The following is a 22,208-nucleotide window of genomic DNA, read 5'->3' on the forward strand; positions in this document are numbered from 1 at the left end:
CCGCCCAACTACCTGCATCATTCTAAATTAATTTAAGCTCCAGCCATATCTGAGCTCCTCCCCTTTTCTCAAACTTTCGGAGTAGTTTCTCCTGCCCCCTTTCCCACTCCCTCTTAGGATCTCAGCTCAGACCCTACCTCAGAGCGGTAGGATCTTTATACCCTCTCCTGAAAACCTCCCCTGGCTCCGCCCCAACCCACTCTGAGATCCACGCCCCCATTCTAGGTTCCTTCATCATTTTCCCTCCTGAGCCCCTCTCACTACCCTATCCTAGGCTCCGCCTCTCTGCCGCTAGAGGCCGCCCCCTCTTCCATCTAGGCCCCGCCCTTCAGACCGCCTTCCGCGCCTTTTCCGCCGGGTGGTCTAACCTTCTAGCCCCGCCCCTTTCGGAGAAAAGCCACGCCCACCTCCCCATGCCCCTGGGTGTTTACCCGCCTCCCCCCCCTCCGCCCTTCCTCAGGTCCCGCCCCTCTCGTCCTCTGGCCCCGCCCCCGGCCCCGCGCTGCAGTGCCTTCCCAGCCGCGGCCCCGCCCGCCCCCGCCGAGCGGAGCAGAGGGCGGCGGCGGCGGCGGCTGCTGCTGGAGCGGCCCGGGAGGAGGAGGCGGCGAGGATGGCGGCGGCGTCGTGGGCGCGGCGGAGATGAGCGCCCGAGGCCCCAGGCCCAGGGCGGCGTGGCCGGAGTGGGCGGGGGTCCCGATGCAGGCCCGAGGAGGGCCATGGGGCAGGTCCTGCCGGTCTTCGCCCACTGCAGTGAGTAGGGGGAGGCTCAGGCCGGGTGTGGGGCTCACAGGCCCGGGTGGGCTCCTCCCCAGTAACCCCTCGGTGCCGGGCCGCGGGAGAATTGGGATGGGGGAGGAGGCGAAGGAGACAAAGGAAGCTCTCCCCTCCCCCCGCATTCTAGCGGCGACGGGGGCGACCTGACCCGGAGGACCTGAGTGAGTCAAGGAGGAGGTGGGGGGCACTGAAATAGCTGGCGGTGGGGGGGAGCGCCGGGCTCTGGGATATGGCGCCGGACCCCACCCAGAGATGAGGACGCTCGCCGGGAGCTGTCCCCTCGCCCTGGTGCTGGCCGCAGGCGGCGGGGAGGGGAGTTGAATGGAGGGGTAGAACCGAGATAGAGAAGAGGGATCTAGCCCCCACATCATCCATCTTCGCATCCCACCTCCGTTTTCTGCCCAGACTCAGAGGCTGCCCCGACCTCGCCCAAATTGTCCAATATCCCGTCCCTTGGACACAACCATCCCTGGGTTGGGGCCAGGACTCCTGGGTCCTTAGTGGGCTTTACCACTGATTCGTAGTAACCCATTTCACTCCGAGCCTCTAAGTCCCAGCCTCCGACTCCCCAGCTGCCAAAACGAGGTGGGAGCAGGGGGTATCTGATTTCGGTTTCCAAACAGCATTAAGCATCTCCTGTAGGCAAAGCCCAAGGCTAGCTCTGAGGGGCTAGGTTCCACAATTGAAACTGCCTTCCCTGATCCCCACGATCTCTGAGACCTGATCCCCACGATCTCTGAGACCCCACTGAGATCTCTAACAGTCCTCGTCTAACATTCTCTGTCTCACACCCCTGTGGCTCCCACAGCAGAGAATTTCAGCATTCTCAGACCTAGCCACTTGCATATCATAGGAGTTCAGATGCCAAAATTCCAAGAATTTGTTATTTCAGCATTTTAGAGTATCATCCCCACATTCTAAGATCGTGTCCTTACCTTGGCTTACAAAGGAAGGCCCTACATGATCCCCACCACGACCACCACTCTGCCTTCGTCTCCCACCCAATCCCTCTTTTCCAGTCATACCTTCACACCTCCCTGTTCCTCAAATATGCCCAACGTAGTGCCTGCCTCAGGGCTTTTGCACTGGGCTTTTTTCTCTGCCTGGAAGACTCTTCCCTGGACATCTGTATGGCTTCCTCACTTCATTCGTCTCTGCTCAAATGTCATCTTATCAAAGAAGTCTTCCTGGAGTGCTTGGCCGCCTCAGTTGGTGAAGCATGCAACTCTTGATCTTGGGGCCATCGGTTCGAACCCTACCTTGGTCGTAGAGCTCACTAAGAGAAAGAGAAGGAAAAGGAGAAAAGGAGGAAGAGGAGGAAGAAGAAGAAGGAGAAGAGGAAGAAGAAGAAGAGGAGGAGGGGGAGGAAGGAGAGGAAGAAGGTCTTCCTGACCACCCTGTCTGAAATAACACCCTCTCAATTTCTCTCCCCTCACCCTGCTTTATTTTTCTCTACACACTTAGCACCCAACATCATATATTTAATCCTGTATTGTCTATCTCCCCCGTGGAGTGTTATACGAGGGCAGGGTTTTTGTCTGTTTTGTTCACATTTGTATTCTCAGTCTAAAACAGTGCCTGGTATACAGCAGGTGCTCAATAAATGGTTGTGGAAAGAATGAACTAACTGAAACTTCCTAAAAGTCCTAATTTGAAGATTCTAAGATTAAGACTCCTGGATCTTTGAAGCCTGAGCCCCTGATAGCAGTATAGTAAGGTTTTACGGTCTGTATGCAGAATGTTCTAAAGGTCCTGTGATTCAAATATTCTAAGATTCCTTAACTCGGACCATCCAAGTTTCCAGGACTGGCACACTTCTGTGATTTCGACAGGCTAAGCTTCTAAGAATCTTCGATTCTTTCCCTCTCGCAGAAGAAGCTCCGTCTACAGCCTCTTCTACCCCTGACTCCACAGAAGGTAAGTGGAGGGGGAGGACGTGAGAGCGGGACTTGAAGGGGCTCACAGTTGGGGGGAGGGTTGGGGAGAGTGGGCCAGGGCCCTGCTTCGCGCAGCTTATGTCCCCCTTTGCTGACTGCAGGAGCGAACGACGACTCGGATTTTCGGGAGCTTCACACGGCCCGAGAATTCTCAGAGGACGACGAGGAAGAGACCACGTCGCAGGACTGGGGCACCCCCAGGGAGCTGACCTTCTCCTACATCGCCTTCGACGGTGTGGTGGGCTCTGGGGCGCGCCGGGATTCAGCTGCCCGCCGCCCCCGGCCCCAGGGCCGCTCAGTCTCAGAACCGCGAGACCCACCCCCTCAGCCTGGCCTGGGCGACAGCTTGGAGAGCATCCCCAGCCTGAGCCAATCCCCGGAGCCTGGGCGCCGCGGTGACCCCGACACTGCCCCTCCGGTAGAACGCCCCCTGGAGGATCTAGGGCTCCAGCTCGACCGGCTGGACTGGGCGGCCCGGGGAGCAGGGTCCGGGGAAGATTCTGCCACCAGTAGCTCCACTCCGCTGGAGAACGAGGAGCCTGACGGATCGGAGGTTGGAGAGGCTGGGAAAGGTGAGATGTCCGAGGTTCTGGGATCGAAGCCACCAGGGGTGGGTGGTCTCTCCTCAGGGCACCTCCAAGGCGAAAGCTCACACAGCCTTCTCTCTCTAACTGCCAGAACTGGACCTGCAACACGGAGTCCCTCAGTCTCCGCCTCCGGCAGTCTTGACTCCGCAGCCCAGCCCTGGCTCTGGAACTCCCCAGGCGGGTACCCCGTCCCCATCCCAACCCCGGGATTCGAACTCTTGGCCTGATGAGCCCTCACTGGACCAGAAAGAGGAAGAGCCGTGGGGGCCTCTGGAGCGGGAGCCAATCACGGGGCAGTGCCTGGATAGCACGGACCAATCAGAATTCACATTGGAACCACTCCTTCTAGGTAAAGTAAAGGTTCTTTTTTGAATCACAGAGAGGATAGGAGAAATGGAACTTAAAGGGACCAACCTTGCGAAGGAATTGAGGAGGCGGAGAAGAGGAGGTGTGGGTGTTGGCTAGGTATAAACTCCATCCTTTAAAAAAAATTTTTTTTCCCGTTATCTAAGATTGCCATTGGCTCTTTATATAGTTCGCCCTCCCACTTGAGAAGTTAGCCCTGCTTTGAGCCTTAGGATTGGCTGATTGCTAAAATAATAATAATAATAATAATAATAATAATAATAATAATAGTAATCCCTCTTTTGGAGTGCTCCTCCTAGAGGCTGACTTTGGACAGGACAGCTTCCCGGGGGGGGGGGGGGGGGGGGGGGGGGGGCTGTCTTCTGGATGTGGCCGTGGGGCATTTATAAGTAAACTCTACGCCTTTTAAAAACTCTCCTCTTGCCTCACCGTATCCACTGGCCAGTGGGATATAGACCCCACCTTTCTCTAAAATACGCTTAGCTTCCATAAACGCCCTGGGTTGGTGATAGACATCACTGCTTTCGGGTGTTTACAAAAGAGCCACCCCTTTTGGGAACTGTCCCCACCCCTGTGGAGAGCCATTGGCTGGGTCCAGAGGGGCCCCGCCCCCTATTCCCTGGCTCCGGGTTCCCCCGAAGTGGGCAAAATCCCTGAGAAGTAGCGGTGTCCGCAGCCTCTCACTCACTCGGAGCGGAGATGGGGAGTAAAGGTGGGCTTTCGGAGCGGGCTGGGGGGACTGGGGTTGGGGGACTGTGTAAATGGGTCCAGATTCTCTCTTATGTCCCTCAAATCTGCCGGTATGTTTCCTACTGGTCCCGGATTCCCCAGCGCTGCAGGCTGGGGCTGGGGGGCTGCAGGGGTGTCTAGAGAGGGCGTGGAGGGAGCGTGGGGTCCTCTCTCCCCGGGGCAGAGGCTTTGGGGCCCAAGAGCAGGGAGGCCCCCTCCCCCAGCCTCAGGCCCAGGCGGTGCTGTCACTCAGGAGCTGGACAGGCCAGCACAGCTGTGGGCCAGGCCCCCTCCCCCCAGCGTGCCTAAACTTAGCCCCCGCCTCAGGCGACCCGGCCCCTCCTCCACCCACTGGCACAGGCCTTGGGGAGCCTGCAGGGGAGGGCCCTGCATTGCGGGTGGGGGGAGGCCTGCCCTAGTTAGAGGTGGATGGGAGACCATGTATAAGGAAGATACAGAAGTGAGGAGAGTCAGACTCTGAGGGGGACCAGTCAAGACGGGTCAGAGTTCCATCAGAGCGAAGGTGGAGGGGGTCTGGAAGGGTTCAAGGCTCAGATGGGATCATATTATTGGGAGGGCTGTTAAACGTTTGGATGGGCACAGTGAAACGCTGGAGGGGCGCCTGGCTGGCTCAGTCGGTAGAGAATGCAACTCTGGATCTCCACTCTTGATCTCAGGGTCATGAGTTCAAACCCCACGCCCGGCATAGAGCCCATTTAAAAATAAATCAATAAAACGTTGGCGTCTGGAAGTCATTGGTCAGGGCTCAGGTTGGGCTTGTGAGGTGAGCTTAGCATCTCAGAAAGGAGTCAGAAATCTACAGAATCTCATGGGGCCCTTAAAAAGAATGAATTAAGGGGCACCTGGGTGGCTCAGCCAGGTCAGCAACAGACTCTTGATCTCAGCTCAGGTCACGATCGCATGGTTTGTGAGTTCGAGCCCCGCAGAGGGCTCTGCGCTGACCGTGCAGAGCCTGCTGAGGATCCTCTCTCCCCTCTGTCTCTGCCCCACCCCTCTCGCACTCTCTGTCTCTCTCTCTCAAAATATATAAACAAACTTAAAAAAAAAAAGAGAGAGAGAGAGAATGAATTAAGAGCTATGCCAACTGACTAGGAGGGAATTCTAGGGCAGGGGGAGAGAACGGGATGTGCGTAATACAGAAAAGTATATATAGGGGGGCACCTGGGTGGCTCAGTTGTTTGAGTGTCCGACTTGATTCCCGCTCAGGTCATGATCCCAGGGTTGTGGGAATCCAGCCTCAGGTCGGGATCCATGCTGAGCCTGGCGCCCACTTGGAATTCTCTCTCCCTCTTCCTCCCTCTGCCCCTCGCCCGCCCTTGCGCGCGCTCTCTCCAACTAAAAAGCAAAACCAAAACCCAAAAGAAGTATATGTATGATTCCATTTTCCATAAATAATGACTAAAAATTGTATCCACCCATAACACATGGGAGGGACGGAGACTGAGGGGACTTGCTACCTGGCTACCTTGGGTTTTCCAGGAGACGAGGGGGAAGCAGCTCCGAATCAAAGAAGACAACGGGAAATTGGGAAATTGAGTTCGGGCTCAGGCCAGATGCGTCAAGACGTCGTGGTTCAGCCCCGAGTTTGGGAAGCGGGAGGTCGAGAGATCAGCCAGGCCAGGTGCAAAGCCCAGCCTGATCGCCCCCTCTCCCTCCACAGTGGCGGACCTGCTGTACTGGAAGGACACAAGGACGTCAGGAGTGGTCTTCACGGGCCTCATGGTCTCCCTCCTCTGCCTCCTGCACTTTAGCATCGTGTCCGTGACCGCCCACGTGGCCCTGTTGCTGCTCTGTGGCACCATCTCTCTCAGGGTTTACCGAAAAGTGCTGCAGGCCGTGCACCGGGGCGACGGCGCCAACCCCTTCCAGTGAGAACCCCCGGCCCTTAACCTTGACCTCGGTCTGAACCCCAGTGTTGGGCGGGCTGACCCCCGACCTCAAATCAGGCACCGCTCGTGACCCATCCTATTCGTGTTTCTGACTCCGGCCCCCTTCTGACCCTGACTTCCAGCCCTAACCTCCGATCCTAACCTCTTACCCTGAATCCTCGATCCCATCTCCTGACCCTGACCTTGACCCTAGCCCTCTCTGGGGCTAAAAGCCCTAGCCTTCTCCTCAACCCCTATTTCTTGCCCCTGTCCCGGCCACAACCCTCAGCCTGGGCTGCTCCACACACTGAGTGGCCTTACACCCCTTTGTCCTCTCAGGGCCTATCTGGATGTGGACTTGACCCTGACTCGGGAGCAGATGGAACGTTTGTCCCAGCAGATTGCCTCCCGAGTGGTCTCTTTGGCCATCCAGCTGCGGCATTTCTTCCTGGTAGAGGACATTGTGGACTCCCTCAAGGTGCCTCGAAACCTACACTCCCTCCTACCCCCTCCTGGGTTCCCACCATTCGCCTTGCTGCCCTTGGGGGGTAGGAGGGCCGTTGCTGGCTAAGTTCACAACCTGGGGAGTGCCCCTAGGCTCTGCTGACCCTGACCTGACCCTCCCCCCCAGCTGGCCCTTCTCTTCTACATCTTGACCTTCGTGGGTGCCGTCTTCAATGGTTTGACTCTTCTGATTCTGGGTGAGCCGGGAAGGCTGTGGGGAGCAGGCGGGGAAGTGGGTCATTGGGGTTTGGTGGGGGGACAGGGTTCTAGATGGAGCTGTCAATGTCTTAGGAGAACCCTGACCTCCATTTCTGTGCCTACAGGAGTGATCGGTTTATTCACTGTCCCCTTTCTGTACCGGCAACACCAGGTGAGTGTGACAGGACCTCTCGGTCGGCAGTGTCCCAGCCAAATATGGGTGGTCTGATGACCCCCACCCCCTCTGCCACAGCCAGGGTCCTGTGGGCGGATGTCCCCGTCAGAGACAGGAGGACCAATTGGTGTTTCTGCCCCGAAAGAGTCAGGGTGTGACTGACATGCCCCACCCCAAGGCAGGTGGCCTAACTGATGTTTTCACCCTGAAACTGCCAGGGACTGACCTCGAGGTCAGTATCCGGTCAGAGGACTGTTGTCCGGAACACTGACAGAACCAGAGGCCAACCGACATATATCCTATCCGGAGACAGGCAGATGGACTGATGATCCCTTCTCCAGCACAGCTGACGACCAAGTGATACACGTGTCTGCCAGAGACAGTCCTGAGTCCCTCCCATGCCGGCATCATCAAGACTCCGAAAGTCAGGAACACTGCGAATTAAGCCAGCATTTAAGTCAATCCACGCAGGAACTTGGCAGCTAACGCCAGTTCCCTCTACTCTCACCCGACTCACACACAGACGCACTCACGTAGGACTCACTCAGAGATTCATAGTCATGCCCAGGAAGCACACTTACTGGCAAATTCTCGTCTACCTGACATCATTCCCCACGCAGAGCTTGGCCCAACTGACGGACACGTCGGCTCGAACTTCTGATTTCCAAGGGTATGGTGCTAGGTTTCGAGTTGAGTAGTGGACCACCTTCCCCAGTTTCTCAAGTGGAGGTGGGGGAGGAAGCAGCCTCCTGAATGAACTGGGGAGAAGAACCCCTCCAATCTCTCCTTCTTGGTCTCCCCAGGCCCAGATGGACCAGTATGTGGGATTGGTGACCAATCAGTTGAGCCACATCAAAGCTAAGTAAGGGCACGGAATGGAGGCGGATGGGCTGGGGGACGGGGAAGCTTAGGATTTTTTTCCCCCAGATATTACCTGTTCCTAAATCTCTTGGGGCCAATGCCCCCTCCTCAAAGGGTGACAGACAATCCCAATGCAGGCCATTAGGTGAACGGTAGGGGCTGGCTTTGGGCCCACAGCTAGCTCCCCCGTCCCGATTTCCCCTTAGTTCTCAGATTCCTATCCGTCTTGCTCCAACCTGTGACTCCGCTTGTTTCTCCCTCAGGATCCGAGCTAAGATCCCAGGGTCCGGAGCCCTTGCCTCGGCAGCAGCCGCAGTCTCTGGATCCAAAGCCAAAGCCGAATGAAAGGGGTGTCTCTGCCCTCGGGACGCCTGCCCCCATCCCCCGCAGCCCTCTGCCCAACTCCATCTCCCTTCCATCCCCACCCTCCCGCCGCCTCCGCCCGAGCCATTTCCCGGCGGGTGTCTGGATCACTCGCACCAGGGAGTTTGTGCAAATTGCCTGAGCGGCCAGGACTACATTTCCCAAGAGGCTCTGCTCTAGGAGTCCAGGAAAGGCGAGGCACCTTGGCCGCGGCGCCTGCTGGGAGTTGTAGTTGCCTAGATAGGGCGCCCGCCCTGCACTTCCGCGACCCCGCCGCTGGAGGCGCCGTCAGAGATTGGTGTCTCCTGGACGCCACTAGCCCCAAAGCCAGGGCTTTGCATGGGGCCCAGGGGAGGCCTGAGCTTGGATTTACACTGTAATAAAGACTCCTGTGGAAAACCCAAGGCCTCCTGTGCTTCCAGCCTCCTCCAGCTTTCACCTTCCTGCACCGAAAAGCACCTAAGTGATATCCAAGGAGGAATCTTCCCATCTCTCCAGAAGAAGCTCCCTCATAATCTGTTTATATTCTGAAATGATTGAGGGGATGATGCTGAGAGACCCTCGGTCCCAGGGCTAGCCAAGCCTTTGACAGCCACTTTCCCTGTCTCTGCTCAAGGCAGACATCACTAGTCGATCCCCACACTCTGCCTGCGGGGCAGCGAGTCTCATCTGAGTCCCAGACCCGTGCCCAGCTGCCTTCTGGAACAACTCCCTCCACAAACATATCCAAACCTTTCCCTTGTCCTACCTGATGTCCAGCTCAGGGATGGCCCCTCTGCCACTTGGTCACCAGGCTAGAGACCTAGGTATGGTCCTGGATTCCTAGTTCCTGGCCCCCAACATCTAATAAGTCAGGAAGCCATGTCTTGTCACTCTCAAATGTCTCTCCTCCAACTTCTTTATTCCACTTGCCCTGGGACCAGGTAAAAGGCCCCATGGCCTGCCTGGGCCTCGGGTTCCAAAACCGAGGGAGAAGGAGGCAGGAGACTGGGTTCTAACAACCCACAGACCTGGATTTGAATCCAGGCTTCACTACGTCTTGGCTCTGTGACCTTGAGCAAGTGACTTCATCTCTTGGAGCCTCAGTTTCCTCAAATGAAAAACTGTCACCATAACCGTGCCTACATGCAAAGCTCTTGGTACAGGGCCTGGCATATAATAAATACCCAGTAAACACAAGCTGCTTGTTAGCTGTGACATTGTTTCCAAACCTCGATCATCCCCTCACGACCTTCATGATCTTTCTCTCACCCGTTCTATTTTTCATCTACTATTTTCCTTCAAATTGGTTAATTAAAAATAAAACAAATGTCTTTTAAAAAAGAAATGTAATTCGCCACCAAGGAAGTCAGGATCACTTGCCAGAAATAGAAGATAGCAGTAAAAATAAACACAAAACTATTAACATTTAAACTGTTTGTTCGTGCATCACCCAAAATCATCTCATTTGCCTCTAGCGACGCATGTCACATTTTAGGCGATAATGATGTTACGGGAGTAGTAGTTACAGCCCCAGTCTTCGTGTGTAGGGGTTGCCTAGCAGCAGCTCTAGACACACACACACACACACACACACACATACACACACACACACACACACACACACACACAGAAGGCTTAAGGGGGCTTCTCTTGAATATAGATTTGCCAGGCAGGGTCAATGTGTTAAATTTCCAAATTAAAAAATAGCGGGGCACCTGGGGGGCCCAGTCGGTTAAACGTCTGGCTCCTGATCTCTGCTCAGATCATGATCTCTGCTAAGGTCATGATCTCACAATTTGTGGGATCAAACCCCATGTGGGGCTTTGTGCTGATAGAGAGGAGCCTGCTTGGGATTCTCTCTCTCTCTGACCCCACCCCCATCCCCAGTTGTCTGCGCATGTGCTCTCTGTCTCTCTCAAAACAAATAAACAAAAACAATAGTTTTAAAAAAGCAATTTTTCTTAAAGATGCTTCTATTCATACTTTCCATAAGACAGTGTCGCTTTGTAAGAGGGACTGGTTGAAATTACGAGTCCAGGAATGGCTAAAGCCCACAGGCCCATCCTTGACACCTGCACTAGAAGCTGGCAACAGGTTGGAGATCGAAACAGCCTTTACTGAATGCCTCCCAGACTTTTATGTCCATCTGCTCATTGTGATTCCTCCAGTGAAATCAGATTTCCAGTTGGGGAAACTGAGGTTCAGAGAAGGATCATGATAATAACCTTTCATTCATCCTACAAACATTTACCTGTCTCCAAACATCTGCTAAGTTCTCAAGCACTCTTTAGGCAGTAGGGACATGGAAATAAACCAAAACAAAGTCCATAGTTTTATAGAACCGTTATTCTAGAGGGAGGCAGACAATAAGCAAACAGACATAGAACATGGCACGTGGTGATCGGAGTGATGGAGAAAAGTCCATCAGGGTAAGGGGATAGAATGAAGGGTCTTTGCTATTTTAAACGAGCGGTCAGGGAAAACTTCACCAAGTGGTGGTATTTGAGTGAAGGCCAGCATGAAGGGAGGCAGTGAGTCATGTGGACGTGTGGAGGAAAGGAGATTCAGGCAAGGGATCAGCAAACGCAATGGCCCTGAGAAAGAAGTATGCCTGGTGCGGGCAGCAGGAGATCTAGAAGCCAGAAAGCCAAGTAAATGAGGAGAAAGGCGTAGGAGATGGGGTCAGAGGAGTGAACAGAACGAGAATATAAGGATTTGTAAGGCTATGGTGGGAACTTGGGCTTTTACTCTGAGATGGGAGCCCCGGGTAGGTTTCATATGGTCCGGAACGACAGTGTTGTCAAAGGATCACTGACTTAGATTATAAAAGGGTCGCGATTTTGGTCTTAGCAATTAGGATTTCCCTGGGGGATAGGCTGTGTGAACTAGGGTCCGATACCATACGTTTATAAGCCTTGGTTTCCTTGGCCATAAAAATATAGTTGCAGAAATTGATGATCTCCAGTGGCTAAGCTCAATGGGGACAGAATTGCTGTCATTACGCTGTCTAGGACGGTGCCTGGGGTTTAGCAGGCGCTCAATAAATATCTGAACGAACAGGGCTCCGTAGGTCGTTGAAATTCCTCAAAGGAACAGCAGGTGTCGCACCAGCTCTATAACCGCCTCGCCCGAGTCTCGGGGGCTGGGCTAAGTCCAACTCTAGCTGGCATTCGTTCACTCGAATTCGGATTTTTTCGGGGAAGAGTCTTCTGAAAGCCGAATTATGAGTTTCTCCTCTTAAAAACAAAACCAAAAACAAGAACCAAAAAAAACTTCTCACTTGGAAAAAGGGGCTTCTGGCCCTTTAACACCTAGAGGTAAGTGGGCCGCGTCCTCGAACACCGCTTCCCAGAATGCGCGGCGCTATGCAAATGAAGATGGTTTCCAAAGGGAGGATGATTCGTGCCATGTAAGAGAAAGGTAACATTCTGGAAGGATATGTGCCCTAGCTGGGGAGAATTTATAGATACCGGAATCAACAATCTCACACCAGCCTAAAGTATGTGACCATAAGTGTAAAAAGATATGGATTCTTGGGTTTTATATAGCTGTGTGGAGAGACGTGTGTCTTGCCCGGATGATCCTCAGTGGTCTGGGGTGCAGGCTTCAAACCTGTAGCTGTCTAGCGACAGAGTGGTTCAATTCCACCTTTCGGGCGGCAACGACTCCCGTTTTTTTTTTTACTCCCTTCAAACTGGATACTAGAACGGGCTATCAAGAGAACATCCCTCTGCCCGGTGCCTAAAAATGTCACTGCAACCCTCTGCCTCACAGTTTTAACTTTCACCACGCGGGTCTCTTCCTACGGTTACACTTTTGCCGGCTCTCTCCCTTATCACCTGCTTGTTCCTCAGTCAGTCATTTGCTTACACCTGTATTTATTAATCGGTCAAATATTCATTCATTCATTCATTCATTCATTCATTTGACAAGTATTTGCTGGGTGTCAGGTCCTGCACTGGGCAGTGCTGGCGACACAGAGCTGATGGCAGTCCCGGTTCTGCTGCTCCCAGTCCAGTGAAGGAGACAAACATTAAGCAATCATTAATTACCCATTTAATTAACAGCTACAAAGATGTCAACTACTGAGAAGGCAAGTAATGAACTTAGAGGCCATCTAGGAAGGAGACCTGGGTTCGGGTGAGGCGTCAGGGTGACATTTGGGCAGATCCCTGAAGGATGAGCAAGGATTAGCCAAGAGAAGGCGGGGATGTCCCAGGGCAGGGATCAAGGTGGCCCCGATAATGCAGTGAGGATGGTGATATTTGCACCTCCACTCTGCACTCGGTGTTGGCATGCATGAGCTCACTGACTCCTCATAGCCCCATTCTGCTGCCGAGAAAACTGAGGTCTAGAGAGATGAAGTCTCTTGTCCAAGGTCACCCAGCTTTGGTAGGCCTCCAGCCCCGGGCCTCTCAGACCGCTGGCCCACGCTAGTCACCACTGCCCTGTTCTGTCTTTCTCAAGCTAGCTTTTCACCATGTCCTGTCTATTCTGCCTCCTAATGTCTTTTCCGTCCTTTCCTCCTATCTCGTAGCCCTGCCCCTGTTCCGGGCTTCCCCAGCAGCACACACGGGTGTCCCCGCCTAGCCCGGGTCTCCTGCCCCTGTCTTGCCCCTTTGCCAACTACCCTCAGCTTGGTGGTTAGAGCAGTCTTCCTACAGGACCCCTAGGTGGCTCAGTCAGAAGAGCATATGACCCCTGATCTTGGGGTCTTGAGTTCCAGCCCCAGATTGGGTGTAGAGATTATTTAAGTAAATAAATATTTTTTAAAAAAGAAAAGAAAAGAAAAAAATCAAGCAAGCAAGGAACGGGGCACCTGGGTGGTTCAGTGGATTAAGTGTCTGGCTCTTGACTTTGGCTCAGGTCATGATCTCATGGTCTGTGAGCCAGAGCCCCTTGTCGGGCTCCGTGCTGACAGCTCAGAGCCTGGAGTCTGCTTTGGATTCTGTGTCTCCCTCTCTGTCTTTGCCGGCTCTCTCTGTGTGTGTGTCTCTCTCTCTCAATAGTAAATAAACATTGAAAATTTTTTGAAAATGAAATAAAGAAAGGAAGGAGGAAAGAAAGAAAGAAAAAGACAGGAAAGAAAGAAAAAGAAAGAAAGGAACAAGGAAACAAAAGAAAGAAAAAGAAAGAAAGAAACAAGGAAACAAAAGAAAGAAAGAAAACGAAAGGAAAGAGAGAAAAAGAAAGAAAGAAAGAAAAAGAAAGGAAAGAAAGAAAAAGACAGGAAAGAAAGAAATAAAAGAATCAAAGAAAAAAGAAAGAAAGAAAGAGAAAAAGAAAGGAAGGAAGGAAGGAAGGAAGAAAGAAAGAAAGTGGTCTTCCTAAAGCACAAACCCGCCCCTACCCTTCTTGTGCTCAAAACCTGCCATGACTCACCCCCACCACCACCACCCCCCACCCCACCCCACCCCACCCCACCCCACCCCCCGTGGCTTCAGGAGAAGATCTAAATTCTTAGTCTGGAATTTAAGACTGCAGAATCGGGTCTTCGCTAAGTGGCTTCCTTCTCTACACTTTTTGCTCCAGCCACTGTGAACCTCTACCCCCCGCAACGTATCAAGCCCTGTCCGCACTAACTGTCCTATGTGCACACTGCGTCTTTTTCTATCCCCTTCTATGTCCTCTGTTCAGCCTCCAGGACTCAGCTCAGCTGTCCTTCTCACGGAAGTCTTTCCTGACTCCCAGATCAGGTTCCGCGCCCCATGGTTTCCCCCAACCCTGTGCGCTTTGGATCATCCCCGAGATGTCTGTGTCCCTCACTGGCCTGAGAGCCTTAGGAGGGGAGAGCCTGGCGCTGTCTCAGTCCCAGCAGTGTCCCCGGTCCTCCCGGCACCGGGCTGGGCACGCGGTAGGTACTTGGCAAATGTTCCAAATTGATTAATAAATTTAGGGATTCCATCACGACAACTTCTGCTTATTCCTTTACGAAGGCATCTGAATGACCTCTGGCCCCTCACTTAATTCCCAGAGTACTTGCTGCTTGCAAATAAGAGAGGGCTTGAATTTTGCACTGGGGATGGCTCATCTATTTTGGGTTCAATTTTAGGTGGGCCCCTGCACGTTCAAAAACGAAAAAAATCATCATGTGACGCGTAAAAGGAAATTCGTCTTCAGTGGACAGGGAGCCATGAATTTGTGGTTCCTATAACCCTGAGGACCCCCGATACTATATTTAGGTGATCTTCAGTAATTTGGGAAGGATGTTTCGAGCTTCTCTACCTATTCGACCTTCGCTAAGGTCACCCCGAGCATATAGGGCTCTGCCTAAATTCCTCGTTTGCCAGGAAGCCTCTGAAACATCCTTGGGCATGTCAGTATCTCACGCCTACTATTCTGCCTCATCCTCTCCAAGAGGAGGCGTGCCCTGTGGGAAGCCCTCTGGCTGTCTATCCTCCCGTGTCCTGTTGTCCTGCCGTAGATGGATTCGTAAGGACAAACCTCGTCTGCAATCTCAATCTAACCTCACCCCCTCCCGCCAAGCCAAAGGAAGGCAGGTGATGGGTACCGGGAGCAAACAGACCCTGAAGCTTGGCAGATGCATTTTTAAGAGCTTTTTATTGGCGACAGTGCAGAACCATGGGGGGGAGGGTAGTGGCCCAGTGCCAGCCAGCCCCCAGAGCCCCCCAGGGTCAGGTGCAAAATACAAAAAGAGAATCACAAATACAGCAGGGGGTTGGGGGGCTGGGGATTCAGTAAGTTGTCGCAGGCAGGGGCCAGGCCCTGCTCACAGTCTTGCACTCACACTCAGAATCCTTAAGGATACAGATTGTAAAAGTCTATGATCCCTCAGGCTCACTCACCAAAAAGAAAATCTCATGTCCCCGACAAAACCCAGAGTCAGGAGACAGCTGGCCGATCGGGGACAGTCAGAAAAGAGACAGATGGAAACGACCAGGTGAAAAAACACAGGCAGAGAAAAGACTGGAGTGGAAGAGACCCTCGAGAAAGGGACAACAGCCACAGACTGCCAGAAACAACCAGAGGGGCCGAGACGATCATTAGAGACAGCCTGAAAGGGGCCGACTCCTAAATTTCCAGAAGCAGCGTTCTTCCAATTCAAAGGGCACACTGCTTTGGGGCCCAACGCGACCTAGGCCGAGGTTGTAGAAGCGCTCACACGCTCACACGCGCACACATACACACACACACACACACACACACACACACACTCATATATAATATATTTATTTATACATAATAGATATAAGTGCCTTTTCGGAAACCAGGAAAGGGATAAATAGCCATGGGGCGGGGGAGGCGGGCGCGGGACGGGGCACGTGGAATGTTTTCCATGCAGCACAGAAGGCGGCGTGGCCCTCCCGAAGTTAAAAAATATCAATTTGCCTCACGATGAAATCCTCGCGAGGTGAAGCATAAGGAAAGGGGATTGGGGCGGGGGGCAAAACCGAGGATCGGGGCTGCGGCTGGGGAAGGGAGGCTGGGACCGCGGGAGTCCAGCCCCTTCGAGTTTGCCAGTCCGAAAATATTGGGGGGTGGAGGGGCCAAAGCCTCGGCCTTCAAATCTTCTCCGGAAAAACACTGGGCCCCCTGGCAGACTCCCACGGCTCCCTTTCTAGAAAGGATGTAGGGGGTGCCGAGGGGAAGGAGAAGTTGGCGTCCTAGGCCGGGGTAGGGGGTCAGGCCTTAAATAAAAAGGCCAGGGCTTGGGGCTGGGGGTCCTGAGGACAGATGCCACGCGGATGGGTGGCTGTCACCCCCACTCTCGAATTCTGTCACCCCTTGAGTCTAACTCACTGGTGGGGGAGGAGGGAGGCAGCTGGGGCGGGGAGGGGAGACCAAGGAAAGGCTTTGAGGCGTGGGGGGCACAATCCCCCCGGAAGGGTTCTGTCCCACCGGGCTCCCCCCCCCACAATCCCGCCAACTCATTTCACAGTATAAAGCGCTCCAGGACGGGCATCACAGCGCCCCCTGCCGCCTGAATCAGAGAGGCCCAGCAAGGAAGGCCAGGAGGGAAGGCTGAGCCAGGCTGGGAGGCTTGGGGTAACACTGTAATCCGAGAGGACGGCTGGGGGCTGAATGGGGGGAGATCCTTAAGAGGCCAGGAATTCAGATCAGAGCCACTTTTGCTGGAAGGGAGCGGCTGGACAATCAGGGAAGAAGGTTCACATTTCAGACTAAGTCTGGGTAGGAGGGCATCATAGGAGGCATCAACTTCCCTTAAAGGGAGGCTCAATTCAGAGGAGGATCTAACCATGTGGAAATGTTGGATAAATAAGCTAAGGTCAGGGGAGCAGGGAGAACCAGCCTGGTCACCCCCTGAAGGGTGGGCGTGGGAGACATTGTGGGGGAGGGGGGCGGTCTGTGGCATTTCCTTGTTGGGCCTCTCTGGAGAAGATTCCAGTAGACTCCACCCCCCCACCCCCACCCCCCACCCACTACCAGCACCCCTTTCCCTCTGCCCAAAGCGAGGCGCCGCCCCCCACCCACCCCTCCCCACAGGTTGGGATGAGGTGAAAGGGCCAACAGGCAGCTGGGGGGTGTCCATTCCCTCCCCACCCCCTGCCCCCAAAGTCACCAGCTTTGTGGCCTCGCCGGGCCATAGAAACAAGAGGCGGCACAAAACACAAGGAGGTCCTCCTGTCCGATGACAGTGGTCGCAGGGAGTCAGACACGAGAGGCAGGAAGGCCACACGCCCGCTTTGTCTCTTCCCCAATCTCTCTCTCTTCCTCCTCCTCTTCCAAATCTCTCTCCCTTGTGTGTGTGTTTGGTTTGTGTCTAAAGAGTTCACAGAGCAAGAAGGGAGGGCGAGTTCAGGGGGTCGGAAGGCTGGTCACTGCCGCTGGGGCGTTGGGCGCCGGTGAACGCGGAGACGTCCGGGCAGGTGAGGACAAACGAGGAAGTGTACGAAGGGTTAACAACGGGGAAGGGGTCACCGAGGACTTGAACTTCACTGTGTGTAAAGAGAGAAGCTGTCAGGTTGGGGGATGCGTCTTGGCCGGTCTGGAAGGGCAGGGGCGGTGGTGGTGGGGGCGGCAGCAGCCAGCTGAAACCATCTTCCTTAGCGGATGCTGACCCCGGCAAATCTCTCACCTCCGCCAGCGGGCCCGGCCCCGGCCCCTCTTCGTAGGGGATCTTGCAGCCCGGTTTGTGGGCCACCAGCACAAACTCCAGACGTTCCTTCTCCTTTTGGAGCTCGGCGATCTCCGACTCCAGCTCTGCCTTTTCTTCCTCCAGCTGATCTGTCTCCTGAGGTCCCCCGGCGTGGAGGTGAGGGAAGAAGGAGGAAAAAAAGGCCCATGAACGACTAGAGAAGGTGGGTCGGAACCATGTCGCCTGGACTTGCTGCAGAGGCCCCGGGGCTGAAAGGCAGCTCCTGATTGAGAGGAAAGACACCCCCGCCCCCCGCCCCCGCCCCCGCCCCCACCAGCACCCCCCCTCTCCGGACATGGAGTCCTGGTGTGCTATGGATTTGGGGCATGGGTCTTGCCTCCCAGGAGCCTCAGTTTCCCCATGTGTTCAGTGGATAGTTGAGAAGGGGCCAGATGTATATGGAGGGCTCTGGTTTTGGGAGAGGGACTCAGAGGTTTGTTGAATGAATGAATGATCGGTGTTTTTAATGCCACCTGTTCCCCTCTGGCACCCCTCCCCCTCTGCCTCCCAGGGAGGTGACCAGGTAAGGAAGGCAAGGAGAGGATTCCCCCGATTTCCTCTAGGGGCAGCACGTCAACCCTGCAAGCCCACCTCCCGGACCCAGGTAAGTTGTAAACAGGGAGTGGGGGGGGGGGGGGCGGATGCCGCCTGCCCACCATCTGAGAACTTTGGGTGCAGGCGGTAAGAAACGGATGTAGGATTAGGAGCATTTTGTTTCACGGACTCTCCGGAATGTAAAAGCGGGAAGGATCCCGGGAGATTCCAGGAGGGGGCTGAAGAGATGGAGACACCGAGGCAAAAATGGGCTAACGCTGGCCCCAGGCGCCAAGGGAGAAAGGGCGGGACCTCTGTTAAAGGTCAGCAACCGGGGCAGGCAGGGGCAGGAGCTTGTGGGGGTCTGCGTGTATGCCTGGGGTTACCCTGTCTGGCCACACCTGTACCTAATTCCTCACAAGGAACCTCTGGCTGTCGGCCCAGGACAAGGGCACAGGTGGCGAGGAGGGAGGATGGGGGGGGAGAGCCCCCCCTTCAGTGTATCCTCACCGCCCCCTTCCACCCCCCCAGGGACGATCCTCACCGCCTGGAGTCGGTCGGTCAGTTCCCGCCGACGGTTCCTACACTTTGCTGCTGCCAGTTTGTTTCTTTCCCGGCGAACCCTTCTCTTCTCCTCCTCTTCCGGGGTCAGCTGAGCAGGAGAGATAGAGGCCATGAGGTTTGGGGACCTTGTGCACCTCCTCCATCCACCCCAAACCTCCTCTTCTTGCGGGACGCAGAAAAGGACCCTCTGCTAGGGTTTCTGTAGCCACCAGAGGCCTGGGTGGCCCCTCACCCCGCGGGCGAGAAAGTTACTGCCTCTCTGGCTCCCTAGACCCAGTCCGAGTTGTGTTGCCGCTTACTCACCGTCTCCTCTCGGGGTCTCCTAGGCCGGGCTCGGGCCGGACGGGAAGGCCCAGGTCCGCTGGCGGCTCCGCTGGTGGAAGGCCCGCCACTGCCACTGGCTCCGCCACTGCCGTAGCCACTCATGCCCGGCGTGGAGTAACTGGTTCCTGGCATGTCGTAGGGGTCGACGGCCGGGGGCTGGGAGGCCAGTGGTTGCCCCTGGGACTGGGCCATGGAAGAGATGAGGGTGGGTTGCACGAGCCACTGGAGGTCCTGGCTGGTTGTGATCGCGGTGACCGTGGGCACGAAGGAACCGGGCATTTCCCCGAGACCGGCGCACTCCTACGGGGTGACACATACACACACAGGCGTAGACACACAAACAGAGACACCGACACACACACACCCAACACACATACACACACCGACCCCCGTGAGTGAGCACAGGGCGAGCGGGTGTGGATGTGTGTGTCACAGGCAAAAAGCCACAACACCCACCCTTCCACTACACCGTGACGCAGTGGTTAATGAGAGGATTTCTGCTCAACTGGCTTCTACCTCCTCCTTCTTCTTCGGGGAAAGGTTGCACGGTTCCAGCGGGTGGTGAATCACACCCCGGGTTGGTGACTCTTAGGTGGGGGGGGGTGGGGAGGAGGCTGGACACAGCCGGGTGACAGAACCCCCGGGAAGGAGTCACAGCCACACACACAGCCACAACACCCCACCCCCACCCCACAGGCAAGGGGAGGGAGAGGGAGAGGCCTGAGGCCAAGCCTTCCTCTACACTCACACACACACACACACCCCTCTGAGCCGGGGGGATGAGCGACTGGAAGGTCCATGAGACCTCCGTGCAGGGGCGGGGGTCTTAGTTAAAAGGGTGTTGGGGGACAGGCCTAGGAGTTTAGAACAACGTTTCAAGTAATTGTTTCTCCACGGGGTGAGGCTGACAAGTGACAGGTTACGGTGGACGGACAGGTAGAGAAAGTGACGACCCGGGCACCCTCAGACTGCCGCGGAGGGAGAAGGGTGTAGGTCCCGGGCCCCCGAGCCCGAGCCGCGCTCATCTACCCCCCCCCCCACCCCCCAAATGGAATCCTAGAACTGCTCGGAAGGCTTAACTACTCTCCCAGGGGGCGTGGTGAGGGAAGGGCTGGCTCGCTGGCCAATCAGAGTCCTGGAAGCCCAGAGAGGGCGGGGCTCCTGGAGACCACCTGGCTGGTTCCCCCTGCGGTTAGCGGTTCCAGTCCGGTCCTCGGACACAGCAGAGGGATCTGGCAGAGGGGCTGGGACTGTGTCTGTGTATGCCTGGAGAAAAGGGTGACAGTCACCCATGTCTCCCAAAGAAACCCCTGCACACAGGCACCCTCGGCCCCTGAGATCGGAGGGGCCGGCTCGCCGCAGGGTCCTCGCGGACCCATTGGATCGCAGAGAGTCGCTCCTGTCGCGACAGGAATCCCCTCGCTCTGCCTTTAGAGGCCCGTAAAAGAGACCCTAGCGCCAAGGAACCACGAGTTCCGGGGACAGAGAGGGGGAAGGGAACTGTACCCTACAAATAGGAAGGGAAAGTTGATTGGCCAAAACCCGCGCCGCGGCGGCCAATCGGAACGCCGAGCTGCCCCCTCCCTTAGCAACGTGGCCCCGGCGTTCCAAAATAGAACGCTCCGGGACGTCAGGGGCGGGGCGGACGAAGGGGGCGCCGCGCGCCGTGCGTGCCCCGCGTCAGACGGAGGATTCCAGCGCGTCAGCCGTTACGCACGGGTCCCCCGTTACGTCTCCGCGCAGGAGGCGGAGGCAGCGCCTCCAAGCGAGGGTTCGAGGCCAGCTTACCCGCTGGATCGAGCGCAACCCGATGCCGGAGTAGGCGCTCGGTTGGACAAGGAAAAGGGAGGAGGCTACTGGAAGCTTCCCTGGGACTTCCCCACCTGCCTAACTGAGCTAGCTTCAGGTTGGGGACCTGGGTCGGGGGCAGTCCCGGAGCAGGCTAAAAGTTCGCAGCCCTGCTACCGCATACACGTTGCACTGAACGGAGCATTCTCCCCACCCCCAAAGCTAACCCCTCTGCGTTCCCTTCCTGCGATCCACGCACACAACCAATTGCAAACACGCCCCGACTCTGCAGTTTGCAAAGTGCGCGGTGAGCCTATTCTCTCTCAGATCCTGAGTTTTGATGCGTCTTTATTTGGGAGGGGGGATGGCGCGTTCCAACCCTGACTTAAAAAAGAAAGAAAGAAAGAAAACCCATAAAGCAGCACCCCAACCCTCTAGAACTTACCTGGGAGGCGGCGGCAGTGGGTGGACTGCCGAAGGAGTCCACCGAAGACAGATACTGAGACTCGGCGGAGGGTGAGGAGCTGCACCGGGAGCCGGAGTCGTAGTCTCCGGGGAAAGCTTGAAACATTTCCCTGGGCACAGGGGGGGCCCTGTGACCACGCTGAGGTCGCCGGGAAGCCAAGGCTATGGCCGGGTGGAAGAGAAAGGTGCGAGTCCGGGGTGAGCCGAGCGCGTCCCCAAAGCGCGCTGTCCGAGGAAACTCGGGATGGGGGCAGCGTCCCGCTCCAACAATGGCAAAGTTTCTGTGCAATTCCTCTGCGGTGCCCAGGCCCCCACAAGATGCCGCTGTGCCTCCTGAAAGTCCAGGCTCCGTAGGACCCAGGGGCGTGGGGGGGATCGCTCCCCCAGAGGCGGAAAGCGCTGTCTTGCTGTATAGAATCCGCTTCGGGTGCGGTCTTCTCCACGCGTCCAGCGGGTCCCACGGGGGGAGGGGAGTAATAAAGAAGACAAAAAGAGTAAGTCGCTCCTCCAAAATAAAATGTAGAATTATCTAGAAGAATCCTCCCCAAAACTTTCTCTCCGGAAAAAAATAATAAAGCGAACTTCACAGCCCCCAAGAACCACAACAATCAAGTCCCCAAGTCTCAGCTCCGCCTGTCCCTGCCGAAGCCGTACCTCTCAGTCTTATGAATGAAGCCCAAAGCCGCCAGCCTGTATTTATTTGTCCGGGACCCGCCCCCCTGCTTACGTCACTCGTCCAGCGCTCCACAAACTTCCTAAAATCTCCGGTCCTGCGGAACTCAGCCCCGCGCCGTCCGGCAAGAGGTCTACCCTAGCCTCGATCTGTCCACCTGAATCACCCCCGCGGCCCTGGGGGTCGTGGGGGCTCCGTTCCAGGGTCCTCGGCGGGAGGGGATCCCGGCCCCGCCTCCCAGGAGTTCCTGTGACGCAATTAGCCATATAAGGAGCTCGGCCGGCGCGGCGGAGTGTTTGTTTGGTATCCTAGCAATTACGTCAGAGGGAATCCCTCGCTCGCTCGCGCGCTCACCCCGCGCGCCTGCGGAACCCACC

At 55.7% G+C, this 22,208-nt stretch overlaps 2 protein-coding genes and 1 non-coding gene across 4 annotated transcripts; 2 read left to right on the plus strand and 1 right to left on the minus strand.

The window, feature by feature from the left end:
- The first annotated feature begins 598 nt into the window (after nucleotides 1-598).
- On the plus strand, nucleotides 599-8,804 carry RTN2 (reticulon 2). 2 transcript variants are annotated; one of them, XR_006212072.1, is made up of 11 exons: nucleotides 599-750; nucleotides 2,647-2,691; nucleotides 2,813-3,283; nucleotides 3,390-3,647; nucleotides 6,075-6,282; nucleotides 6,622-6,760; nucleotides 6,914-6,983; nucleotides 7,110-7,156; nucleotides 7,378-7,829; nucleotides 7,963-8,021; nucleotides 8,284-8,303. XR_006212072.1 is itself a non-coding variant. In XM_042970180.1 (10 exons), the coding sequence occupies exons 1-10, from the start codon at nucleotides 717-719 to the stop codon at nucleotides 8,363-8,365; spliced, it is 1,413 nt and encodes a 470-aa protein (XP_042826114.1). In that variant the 5' UTR covers nucleotides 599-716; the 3' UTR covers nucleotides 8,366-8,804. The 2 variants fall into 2 exon arrangements, 1 of the variants encoding a protein (XP_042826114.1); XM_042970180.1 differs by lacking the exon at nucleotides 7,378-7,829 and having other exon boundaries at nucleotides 8,284-8,804.
- A 3,132-nt stretch (nucleotides 8,805-11,936) lies between these two features.
- On the plus strand, nucleotides 11,937-12,023 carry TRNASTOP-UCA. Its single transcript has one exon. It is a non-coding gene; the product is annotated as a tRNA-Sec (tRNA).
- Nucleotides 12,024-16,837: 4,814 nt separating this feature from the next.
- Nucleotides 16,838-21,956, minus strand: FOSB (FosB proto-oncogene, AP-1 transcription factor subunit). Its single transcript, XM_042969761.1, has 4 exons — nucleotides 21,139-21,956; nucleotides 18,885-19,205; nucleotides 18,562-18,669; nucleotides 16,838-17,579 (listed from the first exon to the last, which is right to left on the minus strand). Exons 1-4 carry the CDS (start codon nucleotides 21,262-21,264, stop codon nucleotides 17,118-17,120), a joined length of 1,017 nt encoding a protein of 338 aa, XP_042825695.1. The 5' UTR covers nucleotides 21,265-21,956; the 3' UTR covers nucleotides 16,838-17,117.
- Between the last annotated feature and the right edge of the window lie 252 nt (nucleotides 21,957-22,208).

Source organism: Panthera tigris, chromosome E2, assembly GCF_018350195.1.
Source record: "Panthera tigris isolate Pti1 chromosome E2, P.tigris_Pti1_mat1.1, whole genome shotgun sequence".
NCBI lineage: Eukaryota > Metazoa > Chordata > Mammalia > Carnivora > Felidae > Panthera > Panthera tigris.